The sequence below is a fragment of the Carcharodon carcharias genome, assembly GCF_017639515.1.
Source record: "Carcharodon carcharias isolate sCarCar2 chromosome 39 unlocalized genomic scaffold, sCarCar2.pri SUPER_39_unloc_1, whole genome shotgun sequence".
In the NCBI taxonomy this organism is placed as follows: domain Eukaryota; kingdom Metazoa; phylum Chordata; class Chondrichthyes; order Lamniformes; family Lamnidae; genus Carcharodon; species Carcharodon carcharias.
The window spans coordinates 990,288-1,017,790 of NW_024470814.1; the positions used below are offsets into that span (position 1 = coordinate 990,288).

The following is a 27,503-nucleotide window of genomic DNA, read 5'->3' on the forward strand; positions in this document are numbered from 1 at the left end:
TTGCAGCCTGAAAATGTGACTAAAGAAAAGATAAACTTTGAATGCACTCTGACACATCCCGGTTAGTGAGCTGTAAGGTCATCCCTGTTTTATATTGCATAGTTGGGGAGGGGTCGGGATGATAGTGTGTCAGTGAGTGAGCTGGAAAATAGGATTTACTTGGGAGGAAAACGAAATATTTCCATCTGAAATCTGCTCCAAGCTCCGAGACAGGGATCAAATGATCTGGGGATCAGCTCTTTCATGTGAAATGTGGGTGGCTCTGAGAAGAGCCTTTGGGTTCAGAGGTTTACAACTTGTTCGGGACGTTTCCCTTCTTTCCTGTCTTTGCTTATCTCGTTTTGGGCTTTGCCCTCGCTTTCGCCACTTTTTTGACGACCGTCACCTTCTTAGCAGGAGATTTTTTCTTGGGGGCTGCTTTCTTCACCGGCTTTTTTGGAGTTGCCGACTTCTTGGCTGTTTTCTTGGCTGCTGCTTTCTTGGCTGGGGATTTCTTGGCTGCTGCTTTCTTGCCTGGGGATTTCTTAGCTGCTGCTTTCTTCGCTGGGGATTTCTTGGCTGCTGCTTTCTTGACTGGAGTTTTCTTGGCCGCTGCTTTCTTTGCCGTCACCTTCGTGGCTGCCGCTTTCTTCACTGGAGATTTCTTGCCAGCTGCTGCCTTCGCCTTCTTCCCCACTTTCCCCGGGGCTGTGTTCTTAGGGACTTTGAAGGATCCCGAGGCGCCCGTGCCCTTGACCTGAACCAGGAAGCCATTCTTCACATTCCTCTTGATGCTTTGCTTGATCTGGGAGCCGAGTTTATCCACATCCAGCCCTTTGCCGCGCAGCGCCTTCTTGATGGCGGGCAGCGACATCCCCTTGCGATCGCTGCAATCCGCCACAACCTTGAGGATCTGCTCGCCCAGCTTGGGACCGGCTGCTCCGCTCCGGGGAGCCGCCTTCTTCTTCTTCTTGGGAGTCTTGACCTGGGCGGCGGGAGCGGCTGGAGGAGCCGTTTCGGCGTCTGCGGTGTCGGTCATGTTCCGGGACTCTGCACAAAAAAGTGTCTCTGTCAACGTGAACGGGATGAGAAATGAAGCCGCTGGCGGCGGCACTGAGCAACTTAAAGGCAGCGAGCGGACGGGGCGGAGACAAGCTGCTGTCAGCTCTAGGCTGCTGCTGCCTCTCTGTGTTTCTCTCTCCTCACAAACTTCCCGATTCCATGGAAATTCCGGCTCTCCAGTGTCCCAGACTGAATCCTTCTTATCTTTGACATTGCAATGTTCGCTGCCGAAAATATTTTTCGCGAATTGAAGACTCCCATTTCGATTAAAACCCGATTTACTGCTTCTCCTTCACCCGATCGCTGACATGTCCTCTCCTTTTCGACTGAAATCTACAAAACAACATAGAAATGCTCTTGCAATCTCACTTTGGGGTTACGCTAGGGAACAGGGGGAATTGTTGCATGGAAAATATTTTTATTTTTCGCAAGCGGGACTCGGAAATATCATGATCAGAACGGACACAAAAACACAGTTTCATTCCTCTGACTCGCCCGCCCACTTCCAACGCTCTCTTACACAATATTCACATCTACATCTTCACAGAGTGAAAATACTATCTAAGGTAAGGGTCTCAGGAGATAATTACTCCTCTTTTGGAACTTTGCTCGTCTTTCTATTAATTTGCTGAAGATTGTAAATTCAGAAAGAAAAACACAATCTGAGACATGGGACCCGCAGATTGTCTGATTAGCAGATTCCGTGAAGGAACCAATCATATGTGACTTCAGGCTATTATCTGAATAGCTCACATCAAATATTTATTTCTGGCGACAATATAAATTATCTTCTCCCGGTCCCTCCAGAACTCCCTGTTTATGTTGCTCCTCCAGAACTGAAAGGTCACAATTACGCATTTTGCAACGTACACCTATCTCGACAACCAGAGCGGGCCAGTTATATATGAACCTGGACTCGCGTATAGTCACGTTCCTGGCAGTGACAGAGCTTTTGAAGACACGCTTCGATTTTTTATTAGAGATAATCAGATGAAATGTCAGACCTGAATTTCTGACAGGGTGGAGAACACTGAAGGTGTCACAAATATCAATGGAGGTCGGATCACAGCATCAGTATCATTCACAGCACCTGAAGTACAGAGATGAGGTGGCGAAAGTGAGCGAGAATGTCAAGAGAGAGAGGAAGCAACAGTGAATGAGAGAGAGATAGAGAGTGGGAGACAGAGACAGAGAGAGTCAGAGTGCGACACAAACAGTTGGGCTAATGCTGTTGTGAGAAATTTAAACTTATTTGACAGGGGGAGAATGTTAGCAGTATCGGGACACATGAGAATCCAGAAAAACAATCAAGTTAGAGGGAGTACAGTTGCAATAAGTTTCAAGGGAGTAAGGCATGGCTGGATGGCCTCTACTTTAGTGCCAGGAGTATTTCAGGTAAAACGGATGAGTTAATGGTGAGGATTGACACGTGGAATTGTGATATAGTAGCCGTCACTGAGATGTGGTTGAGGGAAGGGCAGGATAGGCAGCTCAACATTCCGGGATATAGCATCTTCAGACGAGACAGGGGAGGGGGGGTTCAAAGTGGATTGCGTGATGCATTATTAATTAAGACGTCAGTTACTTCAGTGAGGATGCATCTAATGAAGTTTTGATAGTAGAGTTTAGGATTAAACAGGGTCAACCATGTTATTAAGGGTTAATTATAGACTCCCAGATAGTCAGCGGGAAATTGAGGAACAATTTAGTGTACAAGTTGTGGAGGTTTGTAAAACGATAGCAGTAGGGTAATTATATTAGGTGATTTCTACAATCCCAAAATTAATTGGGATAGACATAGTGATAAGAGCTTGGACGGAGTGGATTTCTTGAAATGTGTACACGAGAACTGTTTAGGTCAATATGTAGAGAGTTCTAAAAGTGATGGTGCATAGCTGGACCTAATTCTGGGGAATGAAGATGGACAGGAGTCTGAAGTGTTGGTGTGCGAGCATTTTAGTGATAGCGAACACAACATGTTACAGAGTAAGTTTCTTATGGAAAAAGAAATCGAAAAGTTGCAAGAAAAATGTTTTGAATTGGGGTAGAGTGGATTTTAGTAAAATAAGGCAGGATCTGACCAACGTAGAATGGGAAGAGTTAGTTGTGGGGAAATCTACAGAGGAACAGTTGGGGGGGGGGGGGGGGGGGGAGGGGGGGCGGGTGGTGGAGTTCAAAATGAAATGGGGAACCCATATGCTCAACATGTTCCCTCTATGGTGACAGGAAGGATTAACATGCCCAGAAAACTATGGGTGGCCAGATATATTCAGGATATGATGAGAAGGAAAAGGGAGACTTTTAGCAGGTACAAAGGGAGCAAATCAGCAGAGGCAATAGGGGAGTACAGAGAGTGCAGGGTTGAGCTCAAGAAGGCTAAAAGGAAAACAAAGAGGGGATATGAGAAAGCTCTGGTTGGTAAAAGTAGTGAAAATCCCAAGATATTCTATAAGTATATGAATGGGAAGGATATAACCAGGGAAAGAGTAAAGCCGATATGAGACCACCTGGGCAATCTATGGGTGGAGCCAGAGGAAATAGCTAGAGCCTTGAATGAATACTTCAAATCCATCATCACATAAGCGAATGAGGATGAAGTTGTCTAACTAGGCGAAAGAGTTTGCAAGGTTCTTAAGCAAATTGATATTTGGAGTGACAAGGCTTTGGAGGTGTTGGCAGGCTTAAAAGTGGACAAATATTCCAGGTCCAGATGACTTTTGTCCCAGACTGCAGAGGGAAGCAAGGGAGGAGATGAAAGCAGCTCTGACCCGAATATTTAATTCCACTCTGGCACAGTGGTGGTGCCCGAGGACTGGAGAACAGCTAATGTGTTTTGCTATTAAGAAGGGTTGAGGAGATAAGCTAGCAAACAAGAGACTAGTGATTTTCAGGTCAGAGGGAGGTAAACTATTGGAGAAATTTCTGAAGCATAATAATTATCTGCACTTGGAGAGGCAAGGTTTGATTAGGGATATTAAGCATTTCTTTGTCAGTGGCAGATCATCCCTAACAAATTTGTTTGACTTTTTTGAGTAGGTGACGAGGTGTGTAGATGAGGGTAGTGCAGTTGATGTAGTTTATATAGATTTCAGCAAAGCTTTTGACAAGGTCCCACATGGGAGACTTAAAAATAAGACAAATGCACATGGGATTAAAGATAATTTGATAAGGCAGATTTAAAATTGGCCTAGTTGTGGGAGGCAGAGGATGATGACAGAAGGATACTTTAGTGATTGGAAGCCAGTGCCCAATGGCGCACCAAAGGGGTCTGTTCTCAGTCCCCTATTATTTGTCAATTATAGGAACGACATAGATGACTATGTGGGGTTTAGGATTAGTAAGTTTGCAGATGACACAATGATTGGCCGGGTGTTTAACAGTGGGGTTGAGTGTCTTGGGCTAAAGGAAGATATAGATGGGATGGTCAAAAGGGCAGATAAGTGGCAGATGGAACTTAACCCTCAAAATTGTGAGGATATACACTTTTGAAGTAGTAATTTGACAAAGCAGTATTCAATGAATGGCATTGCACTAGGAAGTTCTGCGGAAGAAAGGGACTTTGGCTTGTGTGTCCATAGATTTCTGATGGCGGAGGGGCATGTTAGGGAGGTGTTGAAAAATTCAGATCTGAAAATTGCCTTTATCAATCGGGGCATAGATTACAAAGGTAGGGAGGTCATGTTGGAGTTGTATAGAATCTTGGTGTGGCCACAGCTGGTATACTTTGTGCAGTTCTGGTCGCCAAATTAAATGAAGGATGTGATTGCACTGGAGGGGTGCAGAGGAGATTCATAGGAAGTTGCCTGGGATGAAATATTTAAGTTATGAAGAGAGGACGGATAGACTTGGGTTGTTTACGTTGGAGCAGAGAAGACTGAGGGGTGACCTGATCGAGGTGTACAAGGTTATGAGAGGCATGGACAGGGTGCTTAGGGAGCAGTTGTTCCCCATAGTTGCAGGGGCAGTCACAAAAGGGCATAAGTTCAAAGTGAGGTGCTGGAAGTTTAGGGAGGATGTGTGGAAAAGCTTTTTTTACCCAGAGGGTGGTGAGGGTCTGGAATACGCAGCCTGGGAGGGTCGTGGATGCAGGTTGCCTCACATCCTTTAAAAAGTACCTGGATGAGCACTTGGCACGTCATAACATTCAAGGTGCCAATTTATGGTAAATGGGATTAGGTTGGTAGGTCAGGTGTTTCTCATGTGTCTGTGAAGACTCGAGGCTACGAAGGGTCTATTTTGCATTTTGGTTCTGTTATTCTGTGTGAGAGAGATAACGAGAGAGAGATTAGTCTCTCTGTGCCTACCATGTGTCAGCATAACAGTGATTGGTCCTCATATCTATCATCAGATAGAGGCAGACACATTATCAGCGTTTTGATAGAATTTGCGCAAATCACAATTTATAATTGTGTGGCAAATACCGGCTGGAACTATAGAGGGATATACTTCTCTTGAAATAGTTCAGTGAATGATAATGAGTCCTGGAATGATATTGTTGACTGATGGGGGAATTTTGAGCAAGTTGAATTATAATCATTGGAACTTAGAAGATTGGCAGGTTTTCTTTTTGAAACACCAAAGATTCTGAAACTGATCGGTAAAACTAATTTAAAACTGACAGCAGTGAGATTTAACGCGATTCAGCTCCAGCTAATACTGGTCCAGAGGCAGACACATTTCTATCACACAAAGAGGAAAATGGCAGAGAGTGAGGTGAATAGTATCTAAAATGTAACGTTCGATAACCTCTGGAGCTCTCTGGAATAATTCGCCAAAAATTGTTCAATATGACACTAAGTGGTTGACACTTTCAATCTGTTTCTATTAAACTGGGTTCTTTGAGATCAGATATGAACTTCTGCGCGGTCACAGCAAACACGTAGATTTACTGGGATAAAGGCAACATTCTGCGGATGCTGGAAATCTGAAAAAAAATCAAAAAATACTGGGAAAGCTCATCAGGTCTGACACCATCTGTCGGGACAAAGACAGTCTTTCTCTGCACAGCTATCGTCAGATCTGTTAAGTTTTTCCAGCATTTTTTTTTTTGCTACATATATTCGCTGGGAGGATTGATTTCCTAAACCGGTGAATGAACAGCAAAGATGCTGCAGGGAACGATATAACTTTGAACTTCATACAGGCATCGCCCACCTGCCTAAAACTCTGCCCGTTCCACATAGCCCCAGTAGTGATGCTCAAGCTGGAGAACATAGACTGAGGAGAAGAGCAAAAGATGTTGCTTCTGTGACGTCAAATTCCAAATAAGCGCTTGCGCATTGCGGTCCTTAAGTTTCTTAGACATAACTGGAAGAGCGCATGCGCTTCCTTTCTCCACGACTCCGCCATTGAAAGCTTTTCACTCAGTGACGGGGAGACCTTTGTTTCAAACAGATAGAAATGGAAATATTAGGGCCCGGGTAAGCGAGTAAACAGCGTTCTGATTCCAGCAGTCACTGGGTTGTCAATGTAGACACAGAAATCATCATTGACTCGGGGTAAGTTCGAGGAGAAACGCGGGCTGTTTGTAAGAGGCGGAGCGAAGCGGGAACGTGTTCCGGGACTTGGAGTGAGCGGATGGATGGTGAGAGGCCTTTCTGGGGCTGTGTGTGGCCCTGCTGAGGGAGACAGAACCTGAGGAAGCTGCAATTGAAATCTATTGGGATTTTCTCTCCTCAATGCTGTAATGTATATTCCTACTATATCTGCTGATACATGCAACTTGTCGGCATTTGGACAGTGAACAGTGGAAACAGGTGGACAGTGAGGACGGGGAATAATCATCTAAATATCACCTATCGCAGGGACCAGCTTTTCAATTGATAATTGTTATAGAAACATTGTAGCAGCGGCTGTTAGTTTCAATTGACGGCTCTTACAATGGGAGCTGGAGATTGAAACCTGAACTGCATCAATGTCTCTGTCCCCTCGGGTAGTGACATCCTTGGATCAGAACAGGTCAGGATTGTTTCTGAATGTCACTCACTTGTTGGAAAAATATCAAAGCAGGGTACTGAAGTGGAATCAGACATTGTACTATTTTATTTTTCCTTATGATTTGTAGAACATTATAAAAATTGATTCTCAGTTAACAGTTTACTTTGATCTAAGTTCTTTCAAATGCCTCCGCTGATCTTGAGTTACAAGAGATATGTTTCTTCCTCTAGGCAAGTACATGAAGGGATCAGTTTCAAGCTGATGATTGCCCCAGCCAAATTAAAATGCAGGCGTCTCCTTCTAACTGACAGTAGGTATGATATTACTCACAGAATGCTGAGATACAAACAGAACATCATTTCCACCATCACCACGAACTGTAATATTCAGAGTCAAATTGAAGTCATACCAGATACATGTGCTCAATTCAATAGTCAAACAGTCAGAGGCGGACGGGGTTGAGGAGATGGTTGGAACAATCACAATGCACTCCTACTCAGTAACTCTGAATGGCAGGTCCACCAATTTCAGTCCAAACTCACAGCCATTATCAGATTGAAGTGTACTCCATGCATGTCACAAGAATGGACCATTGGCTGCAATTTAAATATCAGGTAATAAAGCTGATTGAAATTTACACAATTAATCAATGAATGTACCCAACATTCAAAAAGCAACACATTACATTTAATCCTAAGGATCTCATACAATATCATACTTTTATTTTATTCATTCCTGAGATGTGGACTTCTCTGGCTGGGCCTGCATTTAATTGCAAATGAGAAGGCAGAGGTGAGCTGATTTCTTGAACCACTGCAGTCCCTGTGGTGTAGGTACACCCACAGTTCTGTGGGATGGATTTCCAGGATTCTGCCCCAGCAATAGTAGCATATTTCCAAGTCAGAAAGGTGAGTACCCTGGATGGGAACTTCCAGGAGATGGTATTTTATCTATCTGCTGCCCTTCTCCTTCAGGGTCAACATGGCTAATTATGCCATTGTCACTGACCTCTTTGTAGCCTTTGTTAGAATTGAGTGGCTAGCTAGTCCATTTCAGATGGCATTTAAGTGTGAGTCTAGAGTCACATGTACAATAATGACAGATTTCCTTCTCTAAAGGATATTAATGAACCAGTAGGTTTTTTTTTTACCACAATCGACAATGGTTTCATGGTGATCATTAATTCAAATCATACTTTTATTGATTTCAAATTCCATGATCTCCCGTGGCAGGGTTCAAACCCAGAGCATTACCATGTGTCTCCAGATAACTAGCCCAATGTCAATACAACTATGCCATGCCCAGATTTCTGATCCTGACACAAACAACAGGAAAATGAATCACAATGACATATCACAAAATTACAGATACAGAATAAAATCTGCACATCCACATACCAGTAACGGATAGGCAATGAGTAAAATATGCATGACATGTCAGAAATAATCAATGTAAGATGCATCTTCACAATTCAGGCAGAGGCATGTGCAGAATGGTAGCCACAAGTGCATTACAGAGTGTCAAAGATACAGAGTAAAGCCCAGAATCAATTACAAACATTTATAAAATAAAACACACAGTCACACAGCAGCAAATAACTAGGTGCATTTTGAAATCCCTATGCACAGACAGGGAATGAGTAAACCCCATCGTAAGAAGTTAAAAAGTCAAAGATTCAGTGTGATCACACATTCACATATTGTAATATCAACAGTGCACAAGAAGAAATTTCTCCCATAGGAAAGAGTGCCAGGTAAACACACACACACACACACACACACACACACACACACACACACAAACACACATGCACAGACACACACTCACCAGCAATCACATAATGATATAACATTAGGCTACCATCTCCCCTTGTGCACCAGGGACAAGGTACTGATTCGCCAGCTAAAATAATGATGCAGCCCTCTGCTTCGAATGGACATGGGCACATTATTGTTCAAAGAACACAGCAGAACAGCAGTTTCTCGTCACAGAGAGCAGGAATCAGATTCACTTTGATCTTAAGTTTTAGGTAGACGTGACCAATGGAACAGTCAAATACAACAGGAGAGAGATAGTATTTATCCCCAGTTCACACTCACTGAGCGCCACATACATGCCAGGTCAATATTCTAACTGTGATTCAAAATGTTAAATCATTACAAAATGAATCAATCATTTATGACATAAACAGCATGTGAGTTCAAGTGTCTCGTTATCATTCAAACATACTTTTGCCAACTTGAAGCCTGAATGCTACACCTTAGCTGACTCAAACAAATGAATAAAATTTGTCTTTGAGAAATGAATCTTTAATATTTAAAGCCACATCAGAGCCGGGAATCAATACTGGATTAATGCATTGAGGAAATAGTTTTCACAAATATGCATGGGATACATATTATGTACAGAACATAACTGAGATTTTGGGAATTAAATTCACAAAAACTGACATTCACAGTGTAGACACTTAAATTTCAATAAAATTAATTTCAAAGCTGCATTCTGTACCAGAGAAATTCAAATGGCAAATGATCCCTGCACACTCCCAGACAAACACTGACACAGTCGCAGGCTCATGCAATTACACACAGACAAACATGCAAAGCAAACACACACACTCATAACATACATAATCACATATGCACACACCATCTGTTAAATACAAACACAAACAAACACCTAAACATGCACAGGCACACAAACTTACACACTGGCCCTCACACACACACAAGCACACACACTCGCACAAACTTGCATAAACACATGCACACAGAAACAAACTTGCACTTTCTCTCCCACACACTCATGCAAATATTCACAAAGATGCTCACCTAGAGACACAAACACTCACACACAAGCACACAAATAAAATGAAACACAGAAATGGAATGGCCAAAAGTTCATAAATATCAAACAAGGACATACATACACGTACAGCACACACTGACACACACAGACAAGAAGCATCTGTCAGTACATACATGGAATTTTGACAATACATTCCTGCACCTGCATGCTTGGTCTCAGTGACTGGTGTGCACCGGAACCCAGCTCCCTTTTTACTTCAACATTTCCTAATCCATCACCATTTATATAATATTCTGCCATGCTGTCTTTTCAACTGATGTGGATAACTTCACACTAATAGGAGGTGGTTCAGATGAGCTTTACTAGATAGTTAGCTGGAATAAGTTGGTTTTCTCATAAGGAAATGATGGACAGACTGGGTTTGCTCCACTGGGTTTTAGAAGAGTGAGGGGTGATTAACTGAATTATACAATATCCTGAATGGCCTTGAGAATGTGGACATCAAGAGGATGTTTCCAGAAATAGGGGTCACTGTTTTTAAATTAGAGGTCACCCTTTTTGGGGCAGATTGACGATATTTTTTTTCTCGCTCAGGGGGTTGTGTGACTTTGGAACTCTCTGCCTCAGTCGGCGATGGAGGTAGGGTCATTGAGACTTTTTAGGCAGAGTTAGATAGATTCTTAATAGGTAAGTTAATCAAAGGTTATCGGGGTTAGATATTTATGTGGGAATTGAAACACAAAGTGATCAGCCATGATCTTACTCAATGGTGAGACTGGCTCGAGATGCCAGATGGTCTACTTCTGTTCCCATTTCTTCTGTTCTTATGTTGTAATCGACATTCTATAGCATCTGCCTTGTATTTACCCACTCAATCAACTTGTCTAAATTGCCTTGAAAGATCTTGGAATCCTCCTTACCACTGACATTCCCACCAAGTTTCATGTTGTCAGCAAACCTGGAAATAATACGTTTGGTTTTCTCAGGCAAATTATTGTTATAGATTGTGAATAGCTGGGGCCAAAACACTGATCCCTTTGGTACTCCATGGAGTGATTGTCTATCACTCCAAATAAGATCCATTGATTCCTACTCTTTGTTTCCTGTCTGCTAACCAATTCTCAATCCATGCCTATATATTTATGCCAATCCCATGTGCTTTCATTTTCCATACTAAACTCTATTGTGGGATTTTATCAGAAGCCTTCTGAAAATCCAAATCCATCACATCCACTGGATTTTCCTTATTTCTCCTGCTGGTGGAATCAATAACACACACACTCAGACTTGAAAGGGTCAGGTCCAAATAAAACCGAGGCTTACATACCAGAGTCTCTCAGCTACAGTTTTAATTGAACACTATCATGTGAGAAGTGGTTAATAAAAAAAAAAAATTCATGCAGAATTGGATAGGTACAAAATGAAGCGATACATCGATTTCCTAAACTGATGTGGACCAATCAACTGGCACTTTCATACATTGGAAACTGCCAGTTGAGAGAAAAGTCCAGTCAGTCATAACAGAGAGTACATAATAACATAACATTACTGAGAGAATGAGTAGATCTTAGTTTGGCTTAAAACGGGTTAATAGGTACAGAATGTAGGTGACACTCATACAAAAGAACTGATAATTTGAAGGTATCTTCACATTTAAATGTCAGAAACTGAGAGGTAGACTCAAACACACGATGACCCATTCGACACTGAATAACCCAATGTAATATTCACATTCACACACCACACACATTCCAAACGTTGAAAAATGCCAAGAAAAACCTATATTCACATGTCAGTTATTAACAGTAGCAGAATAAAAACTCACATTCGTATGCTACATACTGACGAATAGACGGGGAGAGAAAATAAAAAAACACCCAGCTCTTCCAAGCAACGAACTGCTACATAACAAAATAAATGCCCACACACCAGAAATTCACAGGGGCTGTCTAACACGGGCACCCATTTACCAGGAACTGACAGAGATCGTGGCAAAGCCATCTTTACACACCCTGGATAACTAGAGAGACAGGAGGGACGGGGTTTTGCGGTGGGGGTGAGCTGCTGGTGGGGAATCTAATTCACGTACCTGAATAAGCAGACAGCTGTATAGAACCCAACATCAAAAAACTGGTAAGTAACCAAAAAGACACAGTCTCTTATGTCAAAATATCTGACAGCTTTTGGATAAAAAGCGCACTCACACAGCAACTGTCAACACGCGCAGTGACAGGAAACTCAAAGACCGTCAATTGCAGGTCAATATCTATCTTCCTTGCGTGACAACATCAGATATGGCATAAAACACATACATGAATCCCAGTGACCGAGAAGTACCCAGTTAGGGTGAATATTGCATTACAGAAGCCATCAAGTGCAGAACAAAACATTGTGACAATTTGTATGGAGCGGAAGTAGTTGGCCGCTGTCGTAGTCTTTTCAACGGAGGTGAGCTTGGCCAGGTTCACGTGCAGCATCAGGCCTCTTGTTTTCTAATTGTTTGTTCAGAAAGGGCCCGATCCCTGTTATAGTGAACTGCTGGCATCTCCTGGCAGAGGATGAGCCGTGCAACAACATACGGATGCAGCAGAAACACTTTAAATTGGATGATGTAATGGGGAATTGACAGAATCATATGTATGCAATGTAGTATATCAATCAAATTCAAAACTGCAACACTCTATAGTGTGATGTGTTCCTACATGCAGATGGTGTAGCGTAGGATAGAGTCTGATGGTCAGACAAGGATGGACATATCTGCCTTAGAAGCATTTGACCATAGTTTGATAACCGCCTGTTGCAGTGGATGTATATTGACCATTCTGTCAATGCAACTCAGAGAACGAGTCCCTGCACAGAACGATAACGATAAAAAAAGATAAATTAGGATGATCATTCATGCGTTTCCAACGTGAAATTCGGCTTCGTGTGCTGCCGAATTCATAAAGCAGATATTGACAAGTACAGTGAATAACGTAACACTACTCTCATAGGTGGGACTGACAGATACAGAAGAAAGCTACATTCCCGTAACAGGGGCAGACACTTAGACTGTAAAAGCACAGACACATGCCAGGTATAGAGAGGAGCAGAATAAAATCATTTTTCCAAACCGACTTTTCAAAATAGGAAGATATTGGGTACAGAGAAATCCAATGTTATTAGCTAGAACAAAATCACACCTGAAAATGTATCAAAATTTGTAAGTTGCTGATTAAAACATAACAGCCTGTAGCAAAGACCAAGAGATACAGCTGGTGGTGCTGTGGGACTGTAAGGGTGGGGTAGGTCCGTGCTTACACACTGAATTTAAATCTGCAATTTGAACATCACACTCAAGCAACACAGGCTGACATGTTCACAGCAAAATCGACAATGACCTACAAGTTGTGTGCAGACATAGAGAATAGCCATACAAGAATATGATAAGCATAGAGTGAAGCACACCTTCTCATAACAGGGATTGACAGCAAATGATTAAATTCTCACTCATTTAAACATAACCTGAGTTTCAGCATTATTTTTCCCTGCTCACAATTCTGAACCTGATGCAAACAACAGGAAAATGAATCACACTGACATATCACAGAATTACAGACAGAGAATGAAATCTGCACATCCACATACCTATAACTGAGAGGCAATGAATAAAGTATGCATTATATGTCAGAAACAATGAATGTAAGATGCATGCTCACAAATCAGGCACAGACAGAGGCTGAGTAATAGCCACAAGTGCAATACAGAGAGTCAAAATTACAGAGTAAAGCCCAGAATCAATTAAAAACATTTATAAAGCAAAACTCACAGTCACACAGCAGCAAATAATTAGGTGCATTTTGAAACCCCATTCACAGAAAGCAAACGAATAAACCCCATTTTAAGAAGTTAAAAAGTGAAAGATAAAGTGTGACTCCACATTCACATATCATAATATAATACTGCAGAAGGATGAATTTTCTCCCAAAACTTAAGACGGGCAGGTAAATGCACACACACACACACACACACACACACACACAAGCACAGACACACACTTACTTGCAATCTCAAAATGATATAACTTTGCGCCACCAACTCCCCGTGTGCACTAGCACCAAGGTATCGTTTCCTCATCTAAAATAATCATGCGAACCTTACCTCTGCTTGTAATGGACATAGGCAAATTTATTGCTCGGAGTAGGAACAGAACAGCAGTTCCATCGTCACAGTGAGAAAGATTCTCGTTGATCTCAAGTTTCAGATACACAGTTACAATGCAACAGTGAAATACAACAGGGGAGACAGAATATTTCTCCCCAATTCACACTCACCAAGCACTGCAGAATGATGGGTCCATCAATCCCAGTCCAAAATCACAAACATTATCGGATTAAAAGGCAGCTAATTCATTTGAGAAGAGTGCAGTTTTACTTACAGATAGAGCAACTAACTGAAATGTACATAATTAATCCTAAAAATGTTCCCTAAGCTCCCACAGTGGAACACGTTAAATTCCCTCCAAAGATATCATACTATATCTGAAATAAAGAGAAAGTATAATTTTAATTAATACAGCATGAATACACAATTAGTGCCAAGTGAATATTTTCACTATGATTCATAACGTAAGATCAAATTCAAACCGAATCAATCAGGTATAACACACACAGCATGTCAGTTCAAGTGTCTCATTATCATTGACAAAGCCTTTTGCTGAGTTGCAGCCTGAATGCTATACCTTAGTTGACTCAAAACAAATGAATAAAACCTGTCTTTGATCGAGGCAAAGTTCCATGTTTAAATCTGCAACACAGCCGGGAAATAGTAATAGCTTAATGCATTGAAGAAATAGATTTCACACAGATGCATGGGATACATATTAAGTACAGAAGAAATCTACACATGTATAATAATGGAGTCATCTACATAGAGCACAAATTTGGGTACACAATCAATAAAATAACTGAGATATAGGGAATTAATTCCAACACAGCTGACGGTCAGAGGGTAGACACTTAAATTTCATTAAAATTAATTCAATAACTGCATTCTGTACGAGAGTAAGCCAAATGGGAAATGGGGCCTGCACACTCCCACACAAACACTCACACACTCGCAGAGTCATGCTCTAACACACACAAACACAAATGCAAAGCAAACACACACTGACAGACACTCATACATAACCACACTTGCGCAAGATCTCTTGCACACATACACAAACACACGCACACACAAACTTAAACACAGGCGCCCACAGGACCTCACACACACTCGCAAACACACACATGCATAAACAGATGCACACAGTAACAAAATTGCACTTTCTTTCCCACGCACACTCTCGCAGATATTCACAAACAATCACACCTGCAGAAACAAACACTCGCACATACACAAGAAATAAAAACACTGAAGCACTGAAATGGAATGGCCAAAAGTTCATGAATGTCAATCATTCACACAAACACTCGCACACACACAACATCTGTGATTATATACACAGAACTTTGACAGTAACTAACCAAATAAATGGTTGGTTGGTAGCTGCGGAGCAGATATTACTCATACACATACACAGCTGCAAATTTGCAGGAACATATACATCGCAATTAAACTGTTGACACTTAGTCAAATGTAACAAGATAGTGAGACACAACTGATTAGTTTCAGGTTAAGATTCTGTTCCAGTTACCTAAGTTGCAAAAATAGAAAAATAAAAATCACTAATAACACACAAAAATAAGTCACATTCACAGAAATACGGCTGACGTAAATAATACACATACAAGACACTGATAGATATAAAATAAGTTTCATCAGGACACACATGCAAGAGATAGAAAGTTATTGAGTGAAATCACAATCAAATATTAGTAGCTGACTGGCACGAAATTTAAAAAAAAGAGTATAACGGAAAATGAGAGATATTTCAGAAAACAAAACTGTATTAAACCTTAACTTCCGAAATACACATTGACTAGTAGAAAGAATAAATTAGCACCTAAACTATCTACCCTATATCCTGAGATTCTGACCCGTTGTTCTAGACCCCCAGTTGGAGGAAACTTCATCCATGCATCCAATCTGTCCAACCCTCACAGTACTTTATACATTCATTTAAAGTCCAGTGAATACAGGCCTAGTCGACCCCAATTCTGTTCTGAGGACAATCCTGCCATCCCAGGAATCACTCTGGTGAAACTTCGCTGCACTCTTCTTATGGCAAAAGTATCCATTCTTAGGTAAGTAGACCAAAACTACACACAATACTCCAAGCGTGGTTTTGCCAAGGCCCTATATAGCTGCAGTTCACATCATTGTTCCTGCAATCAAAAATGTCACGATGAAGGCAAAGATATAATTTGCCTTCTTAAGTGTTTCCTGCACCTGCATGTTTGCTGTCAGTGATTTGTGTGCACGGGTACACAGCTCCCTATTTACTACAAAATTTCCCAATCTATCACAACTTTAATAATACTCTGCCATGCTGTTCTCCCAAATGAATTGGATAACTTCACATGAAATGGAGGTGCATTGGATAAATTCAGAGGAGCTTTACTGGACAAATTCCTGGCTTGAGTGGGTTGTCTTTTGAGGAAAGTTTGGACAGACAGGGCTTGTTTCCACTGGGGCTGACAAGAGTGAGGGGTAATTGATTGAAGTATGCAAGATCCTGAATGGCCTTGACAAGGTGAATATCAAGAGGATGTTTTGAGGAATAGGGGGCACTGTTTTAATTGGATCTCGATCTTTTTGGACAGAGATGGGGATTTTTTTTTCTCTTTTAGAGGGCGGGGTGACTTTGGATCTCTCTGCCTCAGAAGGTGGTGGAGGCGGGGTCGATGGCAACTTTTAAGACAGAGGTAGATAGTTTCTTAATAGGCAAGGGAATCAATGGATATCGGGTAGATGATAATGTGGAAATTGAAACACAAAGAGATCAGCCATGATCTTATTGAATATTGAAAGCTCAAGGTGCCGAATAGCCGTTCCCTGTTCCTATTTCTTCTGTCCTTATGTTCATAATAGATGTTCTAAACACCTTTCGTGTGTAGCTCCAGAGAGTGTTAGACACGGAATGAATCTGCCATTTTTACAGCTTGTCAGAATCTGATGGCTGCAGTAACAAAGTCCACCTCACATTCACTTCCACGCACTGACAGCTATAGAATAAAACACAGAAATGAATTGCAGTGACGGTGAGGTTCAGAGCTGAAGTCACTATTCCATTGCAGAAAACAGCAAGTGCTGAATATAACAGCTTGTTCCGATCAGTATGGAGGGCGATGAGTTGGCCACTCAACCATGTCTGGCCCATCTCCCGCGCATCCACCCTCACACCTTCTCCTCACTCCCAGAAACATGATAGGGTCCCCCTTATCCTCAATTATCACCCCACCAGCCTCCGCATTCAAAGGATCATCCTCTGCCATTTCCGCCAACTCCAGCATGATGCCACCACCAAACACATCTTCCCTTCACCCCCCCTATCGGCATTCCGTAGGGAGCGCTCCCTCCGGGACACCCTGGTCCACTCCTCCATCACCCCCTACTCCTCAACACCCTCCTATTTCACCACCCCATGCCCACGCAAAAGATGCAACACCTGCCCCTTCACTTCCTCTCTCCTCACCGTCCAAGGACCCAAACACTCCTTTCAAGTGAAGCAGCATTTCACTTGCATTTCCCCCAACTTAGTCTACTGCATTCGTTGCTCCCAATGTGGTCTCCTCTACATTGGAGAGACCAAACGTAAACTGGGCGACCGCTTTGCAGAACACCTGCGGTCTGTCCACAAGAATGACTCAAACCTCCCTGTCGCTTGCCATTTTAACACTCCACCCTGCTCTCTTGCCCACATGTCTGTCCTTGGCTTGCTGCATTGTTCCAGTGAAGCCCAACGCAAACTGGAGGAACAACACCTCATCTTCTGACTAGGCACTTTACAGCCTTCCGGACTGAATTTTGAATTCAACAACTTTAGGTCGTGAGCTCCCTCCCCCATCCCACCCCACCCCCACCCCCTTTCTGTTTCCCCCTTCCTTTTTTTTCCAATAAATTATAAAGATTTTCCTTTCCCCACCTATTTCCATTCTTTAAAAAAAAAACAAAAAACACCCCCACTAGAGCTATACCTTGAGTGCCCTACTATCCATTCTTAATTAGCACATTCGTTTAGATAATATCACCAACTTTAACTTTAACACTTATTTGTTCTTTTGTACCATTGTTGTTGACATCTTTTGATGATCTGCTTCTATCACTGCTTGTTTGTCCCTACAAACTCCGCCCCCCCCTCCACCCCTCTGTCTCTCTATCTCTCCGCCCCCCACACACACACCTTAAACCAGCTTATATTTCAACTCTTTCTTGGACTCGAACTCAAGTTCTGTCGAAGGGTCATGAGGACTCGAAACGTCAACTCTTTTCTTCTCCGCCGATGCTGCCAGACCTGCTGAGTTTTTCCAGGTAATTCTGTTTTTGTTTTTGTATCGGTTTATTCATGTCAAAGCTCTATTGAGTTAAGGAGAAAATGATGTGCCTCCTGTTTTAATAGTGGGGTAGGTGTTGTGGGTGGGGGTTCTCGCGCACCCTTTTTGTAAACCATGTTTATCTCTGTTTAAATTTTTTAACTGTCTTCCGCAAAATGCATAAATGCATCTTCACAGTCCAAACCATGCACGAAAAGCAGAGCTTCCAGTTAACCTTTCGGTTCGGCCTGGGATGCAGAATCGAGTTGATTAAAGGTAGTTTTATCTTTCAATCAGTAAATAGGTAATATTCTGTCTCATGCTTGCTGCAAGATCTCTTTTAAACATATTCCGCGGTAAGGGACACTCAATATTTGCCTTACATTCCCGTTTAAATTCGGATTCAATCACTGATGGCTCTCAAACAGGCCAGAATAAAGCTTAAATAAAGTGCTTCCTGTGAACAGTCAACATGCTTCATCGATACAGGCTGATCCATATAAAGCTCGTATACTGGTACCTTCCAGGCCCTGTCATGTTACAAAGACACAGGAAGAGGAAGCGAAGAAAAAAAAATGGTGAAAATAGTACGATGAAGCGAGAATGTGTCTCAAAATAGTTACTCCTGATCAAAGTATAATAAATGTTGGCCTTTATCTTGTTAACTCGGGTGTTATTTTGGAATCTGTCCTGTTCCTCAGTCAAGCTTTGAATCGAGTTTCGGCAGGTATAAAGGAAGCGAATTCCTGAAAACAAAATTAAAATTAAACGATGAATTTTGTGTGACTCACGATTATATTGTTACTGGAAAATGCGCAGATGACAAAGCTGTCTATTTATAAAACTACATCGAGCTTTTCCCTCTCCCGCTCTGAGGTCACTGCTCTCAATGCGAGGTTGTGGGCGGCTCTTAGAAGAGCCTTTGGGTAGTGTTATAGAGTCAGGTCGATTTGTTCAGCCGCCGAATCCATAGAGAGTGCGGCCCTGGCGTTTCAGAGCGTACACCACATCCATAGCGGTGACCGTCTTCCGCTTGGCGTGCTCGGTGTAGGTGACAGCATCCCTGATCACATTCTCCAGGAAAACCTTCAGCACCCCGCGGGTCTCCTCGTAGATGAGGCCCGAAATGCGCTTGACACCGCCACGGCGAGCCAGGCGGCGGATGGCCGGTTTGGTAATGCCCTGGATGTTATCGCGAAGTACTTTGCGGTGCCGCTTTGCTCCGCCTTTCCCCAATCCTTTGCCTCCTTTACCCCTGCCAGACATAATGCTTCTTCAGTCAAATCGCTGCTGAATGAGTGGGGGAGCTGCTTCACGTTCCTCTTTTATACAGCCAGCCCCGACCTGACTGAGAAAGGGAGACTTAAAGAGAGAGAGAGAGAGAGAGAGAGAGAGGCGGGGCGAGACAGCCTGAATGACAGTCAGGGCAATGTCTCTGGTAAAACAGCCCCTCCTCCTCCTGCCTGCCCGAAATACATTTATTTATCAAATTCTGAACAGAGCTGTACAAAAAGCTAAAAAAGTAACTGAAATAGTTCAACATCATAAACCAAATAGTTCGAAAATCGTAGGTATTACATCCAATCCTCTCAGTAATATTCCCACCTCGATACTGCATTTCTATTAAAAGTCAAATGTCTGCATCTATTTCAATTCCTCTCCTATTCTATACCAACACATCTCTAGACTCGCCTCTTACCCCTCCCCTTCACACTGCCAAAAGGGATTGAGAAATTCGCTAATATCTCTTCCAACAGAATTAGAGAAACAACAGGTATGGGCCTCAGTTGTGAAGCGGACTTTGGAGCAATGCTCACTCTATTGCTGACTCTCACCCTGAAAATGTGAATAAAGAAAGGATAAACTTTGAATGCACTCTGACATATCTCGGTTAGGGAGCTGTAAGGTCATCCCTGTGTTTTATTGCATAGTTGGAGAGGGGTCGAGTGGAGTCAGTGAGTGAGTGAAAATAGGATTTACGTGGGAGGAAAAGGATGCATTTCCATCTGAAATCTGCTCCCAGCTCCGAGACAGGGATCAAATGATAAGGGGATCAGCTCTTTCATGTGAAATGTGGGTGGCTCTGAGAAGAGCCTTTGGGTTTCAGAGGTTTACAATTTGCTCGGGACCTTTCCCTTATTTCCTGTCTTTGTTTATCTTGTTTTGGGCTTGGCCCTGGCTTTGGCCACTTTTTTGACGGCCGTCACCTTCTTGGCAGGAGACTTTTTCTTGGGGGCTGCTTTCTTCGCCGGCTTTTTTGGAGTTGCCGACTGCTTGGCTGTTTTCTTGGCTGCTGCTTTCTTGGCTGGGGATTTCTTGGCTGCTGCTTTCTTGGCTGGGGATTTCTTGGCTGCTGCTTTCTTGACTGGAGTTTTCTTGGCCGCTGCTTTCTTTGCTGTCACCTTCTTGGCTGCCGCTTTCTTCACTGGAGATTTCTTGCCAGCTGCTGCCTTCGCCTTCTTCCCCACTTTCCCCGGGGCTGTGTTCTTAGGGACTTTGAAGGATCCCGAGGCGCCCGTGCCCTTGACCTGAACCAGGAAGCCATTCTTCACATTCCTCTTGATGCTTTGCTTGATCTGGGAGCCGAGTTTATCCACATCCAGCCCTTTGCCGCGCAGCGCCTTCTTGATGGCGGGCAGCGACATCCCCTTGCGATCGCTGCAATCCGCCACAACCTTGAGGATCTGCTCGCCCAGCTTGGGACCGGCTGCTCCGCTCCGGGGAGCCGCCTTCTTCTTCTTCTTGGGAGTCTTGACCTGGGCGGCGGGAGCGGCTGGAGGAGCCGTTTCGGCGTCTGCGGTGTCGGTCATGTTCCGGGACTCTGCACAAAGAAGTGTCTCTGTCAACGTGAACGGGGTGAGAAATGAAGCCGCTGGCGGCGGCACTGAGCAACTTAAAGGCAGCGAGCGGACGGGGCGGAGACAAGCTGCTGTCAGCTCTAGGCTGCTGCTGCCTCTCTGTGTTTCTCTCTCCTCACAAACTCCCCGATTCCATGGAAATTCCGGCTCTCCAGAGTCCCAGACAGAATCCTTCTTATCTCTGACATTGTATTTTTTGCTGTCGAAAAGATTTCACGACATTTTTAGACTCCAAATTCGATTAAAACCGTATTTAATGCGGCTCCTTCACCCGATCGCTGACATTTCCTCTACTTTTAGACTGAAATCTAGAAAAATACACAGAAATTTTCTTGAAATCTCATTTCGGGGTTTAGGTAGGGAAAAGAGGGAACTTTTGAATGGGAAATATTTTCATTTTAGTCAAGCGGGACTCGGAAATCTCATGATCAGAACGGACACACAAACACAGTTTCATTCCTCTGACTCGCCCTCCCACTTAAAACACTCTCTTACACAATATTCCCATGTACATGTTCACAGGCAACAACGGTCAAAAATGTGAAGCTCTCTGGTGTAAATTCCTCCTCTTTTTCGAAATTTGCTCCCTTTTCTATGATGAATATTCTAGATTGTAAACTCAGCAAACGTTTAGCACTCTGAGGCAAGGGTACCGTAGATTGTCTAATACGCCGATTGATGTTTAACAGCGAGGTTGTGTGTGTTGGGCTACAGGAAGATATGGACGGAATGGTCAAATTGGCAGATAAGTGGCAGATGGAGTTTTACTCTGAAAAGCCTAACATGATACACTTTGGAAGGAGTAATTTGACAAGGAAGTATTCAATGAACGGCTTTACAATGGTAAGTTCTGAGGAACAAAGGGACCTTGGCGTGTGTGTCCATAGATCTCTGAAGGCAGAGGGGCATGTTATTGGGGTGGGGGAGAAGGCATATGGGACACTTGCCTTAATCAATCGAGGCATAGATTACAAAAGTAGGGAGGTCATGTTGGATTTGTATAGAGCCTTGGTGAGGCCACAGCTGGTGTACCATCTGCCGTTCTGGTGGCCACATTATAGGAAGGATGTGATTGCACTGGAGGGGTTGCAGTGGAGATTCACCAGGATGTTGCCTGGGATGAAACATTTAAGTTATGAAGGGAGGTTGGATAGACTTGGGTTGTTTTCGTTGGAGCAGAGAAGACTGAGGGGCGACCTGATTGAGGTGTACAAGATTACGAGGGGCATAGACAGGGTTGATGGGGAGCAGTTGTTCCCCTTCATTGAAGGGTCTGTCACAAGGGCATATAAGTTCAAGGTTTAGAGTGACTGTGAGGAATAACTTTTTTTTTAACCCAGAGGGTGGTGAGGGTCTGGAATGCACTGCCTGGGAGGGTGGTGGAGGCGGGTTGTTTCACATCTTTTAAAAAGTACCTGGATGAGCACTTGGCACGTCATAACATTCAAGGCCTCCGACCCATCTTGAAACATGGACCAAGGAGTCTAACACATGCGAGAGTGCTGGAAAATGGGATTAAGTAGGTAGGTCATGTGTTTCTCACGTGTCGGTGCAGACTCGATGGGCCAAAGGGCCTCTTCCACACTGTATGATTCTGTGCTATGTTATTTCAGGCCATTATCTGAAAAACTCACATCAAGATGTTTATTTCTGGTAACAATATAAATTATCTGCTCCCGGTCCCTCCAGACTTCCCTGTTTATGTTGCTCCTCCTGAACTGGCAGGTCACAATTTGACAGTTTGCAATATACCCCAATCTCAACGACCAGAGCAGTCCAGTTATATATGAACACAAAGTTGCACATTGTCACGTTCCTGACAATGAAAGGGCTTTTCAGAGCTCGCTTCAATTTTTGATTGGAGATAATCTAATGAAATAAAAGCAAAATAGTGCGGGTGTTGGAAATCTGAAACAAAAACAAAAATAGCTGTAAAAACTCAGCAGGTCTGACAGCATCTGTGGAGAGGAATACAGAGTTAACTTTTGGAGTCTGTGTGACTCTTTTTCAGATGAAATCAATTTCGTAATCATATAAATTGTCAGTCCTGAATTTCCGAGTGGAGAATGAACAGTGACATTCTGACTCATAACACGGGAGTGCTCACATTGTCAGTGTATATTGAGATATCATTAACATCAGTAACATGCACAGCACCAGAAGTCGTGAGACAGGGGGGAGAGGGAGCAAGAATGAAGGAGATAGAAGGACCAAGGGAGTGAGAGGCAGATACATCGCTCTCTCTATTGCTACCATGTGTCATTATAGCAATGAGTGATCCTCATATCTATCATCGGTTGGAGGCATACATATTATCAGTATTTCAATAGAATATCCAAATATGATAATTAATAATTTTGTCCCAAACATCTTTTAGAACCAGAGCGGGGTATAATCATCTTGAAATCGTTCAGTGAATTTTACTGACTAGATTCCTGAAATGATGCTGTGGACTGATGAGGGAATCGTGAACAAGTTGAACTTTTAATCATTGGAACTTAGAAGATTGAGAGGTTTCCTTTTTGAAACACCCGAAGATTCAGAACATGATCGGGTAAACTAATTTAAAACTGACAGACCCACAGAGGTGAGAAATGACGTGACTCAGCTCGCACTAATACTGGGCCAGAGGCAGACACATTTCTATCAAACAAACAGAAGTAATGCCAGTGGGTGAGGTGAATAGTATCCGAAATGTAATGATCCATAACCTCTGGAGCTCTCGGAAAACTTTGGACAAAAGTTGTTCGATATGACACGAAGTGACTGAGAGGTTCAAACTGGTTATATTAAACAGTGACTTTTAAGATCAGACATTAACATCTGCTTGGTCACGGCAAACACATAGATTCACTGGGCGGATTGATTTCTTAAACCGGTGAATGAACAGCAAAGATGCTGCAGGGAGAGATATCAGTTTGAGCTTCCGAGATCGTCCACCTGCCTAAAACTCTGCCCGTACCACACAGCCCCGGTTGTGATGCTCAAGCTGGACAACATTGACTGAGGGGAGGAGCAATTGACCTTTGTTCTGTGACGTCTATTCCAGGGAAGCGCTTGCGCAGTGCTGCCCTCTTTCAGTTTCCCCGACAAGACTAGCGAGCGCATGCGCCCCTCACCTCGCCCAAGCACTGACCTTGAGGGTCTTTCACTCAGTGAGCGGGAGACCTTTGTTTCAAACGGACGGACATGGAAATCTTAGGACCCGGGTAAGCGAGTAAACAGCGTTCTGATTCCAGCAGTGCACCGGTTTGTCAGTGTGGACACAGAAATCATCATTGACTGGGGGTAAGTTCGGGGAGAACCGGGGGCTGTTTGTAAGAGGCGGAGCGGTGCAAGGCGTGTTCCGGAACTTGGAGTGAGCGGGTGGACGGAGAGAGGCCTTTCTGGGGCTGTGTGTGGCCCCGCTGAGGGAGGCAGAACCTGAGGAATCTGCAATTGAAAACTATTGGGATTTTGTCCCCTCAAACCTGTAACGCATATTCCAAGTATTGCTGCTGATTCATGCAACTTGTCGGCATTTGGACAGTGAACAGTCGAAACAGGCAGAGAGTAAGGAGGAGAGAAACCATGTAAGGGACACGTATTGGAGGCACCAGCTATTAAGATATAAACATTTTAGCACCGGCTGGGAGCTGGATATTGAAATCTGAACTGTCTTTGTATCCTCAGGGAGGGTCACCCCTGGAGCCATACAGATGTGGATTGTTTCTGAGTGTCACTCAATTGCTTGAGAACTACCAAAGCAGGCTGCTGACGTGGAATCAGACACTTTAGTTTTTATTGTTCGTTATGTTTTCAATCTAGATATATATATTTTTTAATTTGTCAGTTGAAAGATTACGTTGACCTCTTGGCTTTCAATGTCCTCCGCTGATTTTGAGTTACAAGACTTGTGTTTCTTCCTCCAGGCAAATCAGTGAAAGGATCAGATTCAAGCTGATGATCCCCCAGGAAAAATAAAAGTGTAGCCGCCTCTTTCTAACTGACAGCAGGTACGATGTTACTCCGAGGTTGCAGAGATACTGACAGAACATCAGCTCCACCATCACCAAGAACAGAAATAGTCAGGCTCAAACTGATATCAAACCCAGGTATAAATGCTCCATCCAATGGTCAGACACTCAGGGGTGGTGGAATAATTTTACCACAGTACACTCCTACTCAGTACTGCTGAATTACAGGTCCACCAATTGCAGTCAAAAATCACAGCCATTATCTGATTGAAGGGCAGCACGTCCATGTCAGAAGACTAGTACATCACCTACAATTTAAAGACCAGGTGCTAAAACTGATTGAAATTTACAGAATTAATCCTTGAGTGCACCCAGCATTCATAAAGCAACACTATAACTTTAAAACCAAAGATCCCATATAATTTATGCTTTTAACTTTATTCATGGGATGTGGGCTTTGCTGGCTGTGCCACCATTTAGTCGTCCTTGAGAAGGTGGTGGTGAGCTGCTTTCTTGAGCTGTGTACGTGGTGTAGGTACACCCACAGTGCTGTTAGGGAGGCAGTTCCAAAATGTTTCCCCAGCGACAGTGAAGGAACAGGATATATTTCCAAGTCAGGATGATGGAGTGACATGGAGGGGAAATTCTAGCTGGAGGTGTTCCCATCTACCTGCTACCCTTGTCCTTCAGGGTCGACAGGGCTGAGTTTAGTCACTTTTGTTTCCTCAGTCAATGTCGGGTGGTCCATCTGGTTCCATTCCATTTCTGTGACTTTGTAGCGGTTTATTACAACTGAGTGGCCCAGTGGGTCGAACACAACACCATATGTAGGTCAGACCAGCTAAGGACAACAGGTTTCCAGCCTTAGTGAACCAGATGGGTTCTTAGAACAATCGACAATGGTCACCATTAGTCTTTTAATTCCAGATTTTTATAGAATTCAAAATCCGCCATGCCTCGGCAGGATTCGAACCCGGGTCCCCAGAGTATTACCCTAAGTCTTTGGATTAATAGTCCAATGACAACATCAAAACACCATTGCCTCCCCCGGATAATGATAAAGTACATATTCATTAATACAGACCCACATACACATCACGTGCCAGAGCAATATTCTCACTAATAGTTATATCAACAGATCTCTACAAACAAGAAATGTTAAACCTTAACTGACAAAGCAGATTTTGACAAGTACAGCAAATTACATTACACCACTCTCATGGGAGAGACTGACAGATACAGAAGAAACCTGAATTCCCATGACAGGGACAGATGCTTACATTGTAAAATCACAGACACAGACCAGCAATAAAGAGGTGCAGAATAAAATCATTTTTTCCATAACATAATTTTCAAAATCGGAAGAAAATGGGTACCCAGAAAGCAGACGTTGATAGCTACAGTAAAATCACACATGAACATGCATCAAAATCTGGAGGTTTGGGTTGAAGGGTTGATGGGAGGGAGCGAATGGTCCATGCTCACACACTAAACTGAAAGCTGCAATGTGAACATCACACTCAAGTAATACAGGCTGACATGTTCACGGCAAAACCAACAATGACCTACAAGGTGCATAGAGACCTGCAGGGAAGACAATACTCACATACAAGAATATGATAAGCATAGGGCACATTCTCATACCAGGGATTGAAAGCAAATAATTAAATTCTCATTCATTTAAGATAGCCTAAGAATTTCAACATATTTCTTTTACCATGCTGACATTTCTGACCCTGACCCAAACAACAGGAAAATGAAGCACACTGACATATCACAGAATTACTGATACAGAATAAAATCTGCACATCTACATACCAGTAACTGAGAGTTAAGTAGTAAAATATGCATTACATGTCAGCAACAGTGAATGCGAAATGCATCCTCACAAGTCAGGCACTGGCAGGTGCAGAGTAATAGCCACAAGTGCATTACAGAGAGTTAAATGCCCAGAGTAAAGCTGTATGGCTCACAAAAAATATCTGCATTGAATACTAATAGTATTGAAACACCTCAGGGTGCAACATGATGTATGTTGATAACTCCAATATCATTGCACTGTCTGACTGTCTGTAATGACCATATTGAAATGATTGTAATATTCATTGATTGCATTGAAGCATCTCGTGATCCATGTGTATAAGTTGAATCTGATTGTTATTTTTGTGATGGCGATTTAGAAATGTTCTTTCAGATATTTTATGAATAAAGTATATATTTGTTTTTTTAAAAAAATATAATTAATTCCAAACAGGTATAAAAGAAAACAGTCATTTTGCAGCAAATAACTAGGTGCATTTCAAAAACCCCATTCACAGACAGGTAAAGAATAAGACTCATAGTAACATGTTAAAAAGTGACAGATAGAGGGTGAACTGACATTTGCATAGCATTCTATGAAAATTGCAGACAAAATAAATATCTCCCATTCTAGAAACATGCACACG

The 27,503-nt window shown here is 42.8% G+C and overlaps 3 protein-coding genes and 2 long non-coding RNA genes across 6 annotated transcripts in view; 2 read left to right on the forward strand and 3 right to left on the reverse strand.

Moving 5' to 3' along the window:
- Nucleotides 1–331: 331 nt before the first annotated feature.
- On the reverse strand, nt 332–1,018 carry LOC121274920 (histone H1.4-like). The gene is made up of 2 exons (XM_041182299.1): nt 575–1,018; nt 332–508 (listed from the first exon to the last, which is right to left on the reverse strand). The coding sequence occupies exons 1-2, from the start codon at nt 1,016–1,018 to the stop codon at nt 332–334; spliced, it is 621 nt and encodes a 206-aa protein (XP_041038233.1).
- A 5,356-nt stretch (nt 1,019–6,374) lies between these two features.
- LOC121274897 lies at nt 6,375–7,615 on the forward strand. The gene is made up of 2 exons (XR_005942315.1): nt 6,375–6,539; nt 7,209–7,615. It is a non-coding gene; the product is annotated as an uncharacterized LOC121274897 (long non-coding RNA).
- A 10,702-nt stretch (nt 7,616–18,317) lies between these two features.
- Nucleotides 18,318–27,503, reverse strand: part of LOC121274854 (histone H3-like) — a 114,938-nt gene continuing 105,752 nt past the window's right edge. The window contains exon 4 of the mRNA XM_041182227.1: nt 18,318–19,515. Within this exon, the coding sequence (XP_041038161.1) occupies nt 19,197–19,515 (319 nt within the window). The 3' untranslated portion in view covers nt 18,318–19,196. The remainder of the gene's footprint in view (nt 19,516–27,503) is intronic.
- LOC121274860 (histone H1-like) lies at nt 20,387–21,072 on the reverse strand. Its single transcript, XM_041182242.1, has one exon. It carries the CDS (start codon nt 21,050–21,052, stop codon nt 20,396–20,398), a length of 657 nt encoding a protein of 218 aa, XP_041038176.1. The 5' UTR covers nt 21,053–21,072; the 3' UTR covers nt 20,387–20,395.
- LOC121274895 lies at nt 24,194–27,291 on the forward strand. 2 transcript variants are annotated; one of them, XR_005942313.1, is made up of 3 exons: nt 24,194–24,672; nt 24,773–24,885; nt 25,012–27,291. It is a non-coding gene; the product is annotated as an uncharacterized LOC121274895 (long non-coding RNA). The 2 variants fall into 2 exon arrangements; XR_005942312.1 differs by having other exon boundaries at nt 24,773–27,291.

Excerpts from the sequence above, each read along its gene's own strand:
- LOC121274860 (XM_041182242.1), bottom strand. The coding sequence starts at position 21,052 with ATGACCGACACCGCAGACGCCGAAACGGCTCCTCCAGCCGCTCCCGCC.
- LOC121274920 (XM_041182299.1), bottom strand. The coding sequence starts at position 1,018 with ATGACCGACACCGCAGACGCCGAAACGGCTCCTCCAGCCGCTCCCGCC. Across the intron at positions 509-574 it reads CAGCGGCCAAGAAAACTCCA|AAAGCAGCAGCCAAGAAATC; the intron begins GTCAAGAAAGCA and ends TCCCCAGGCAAG.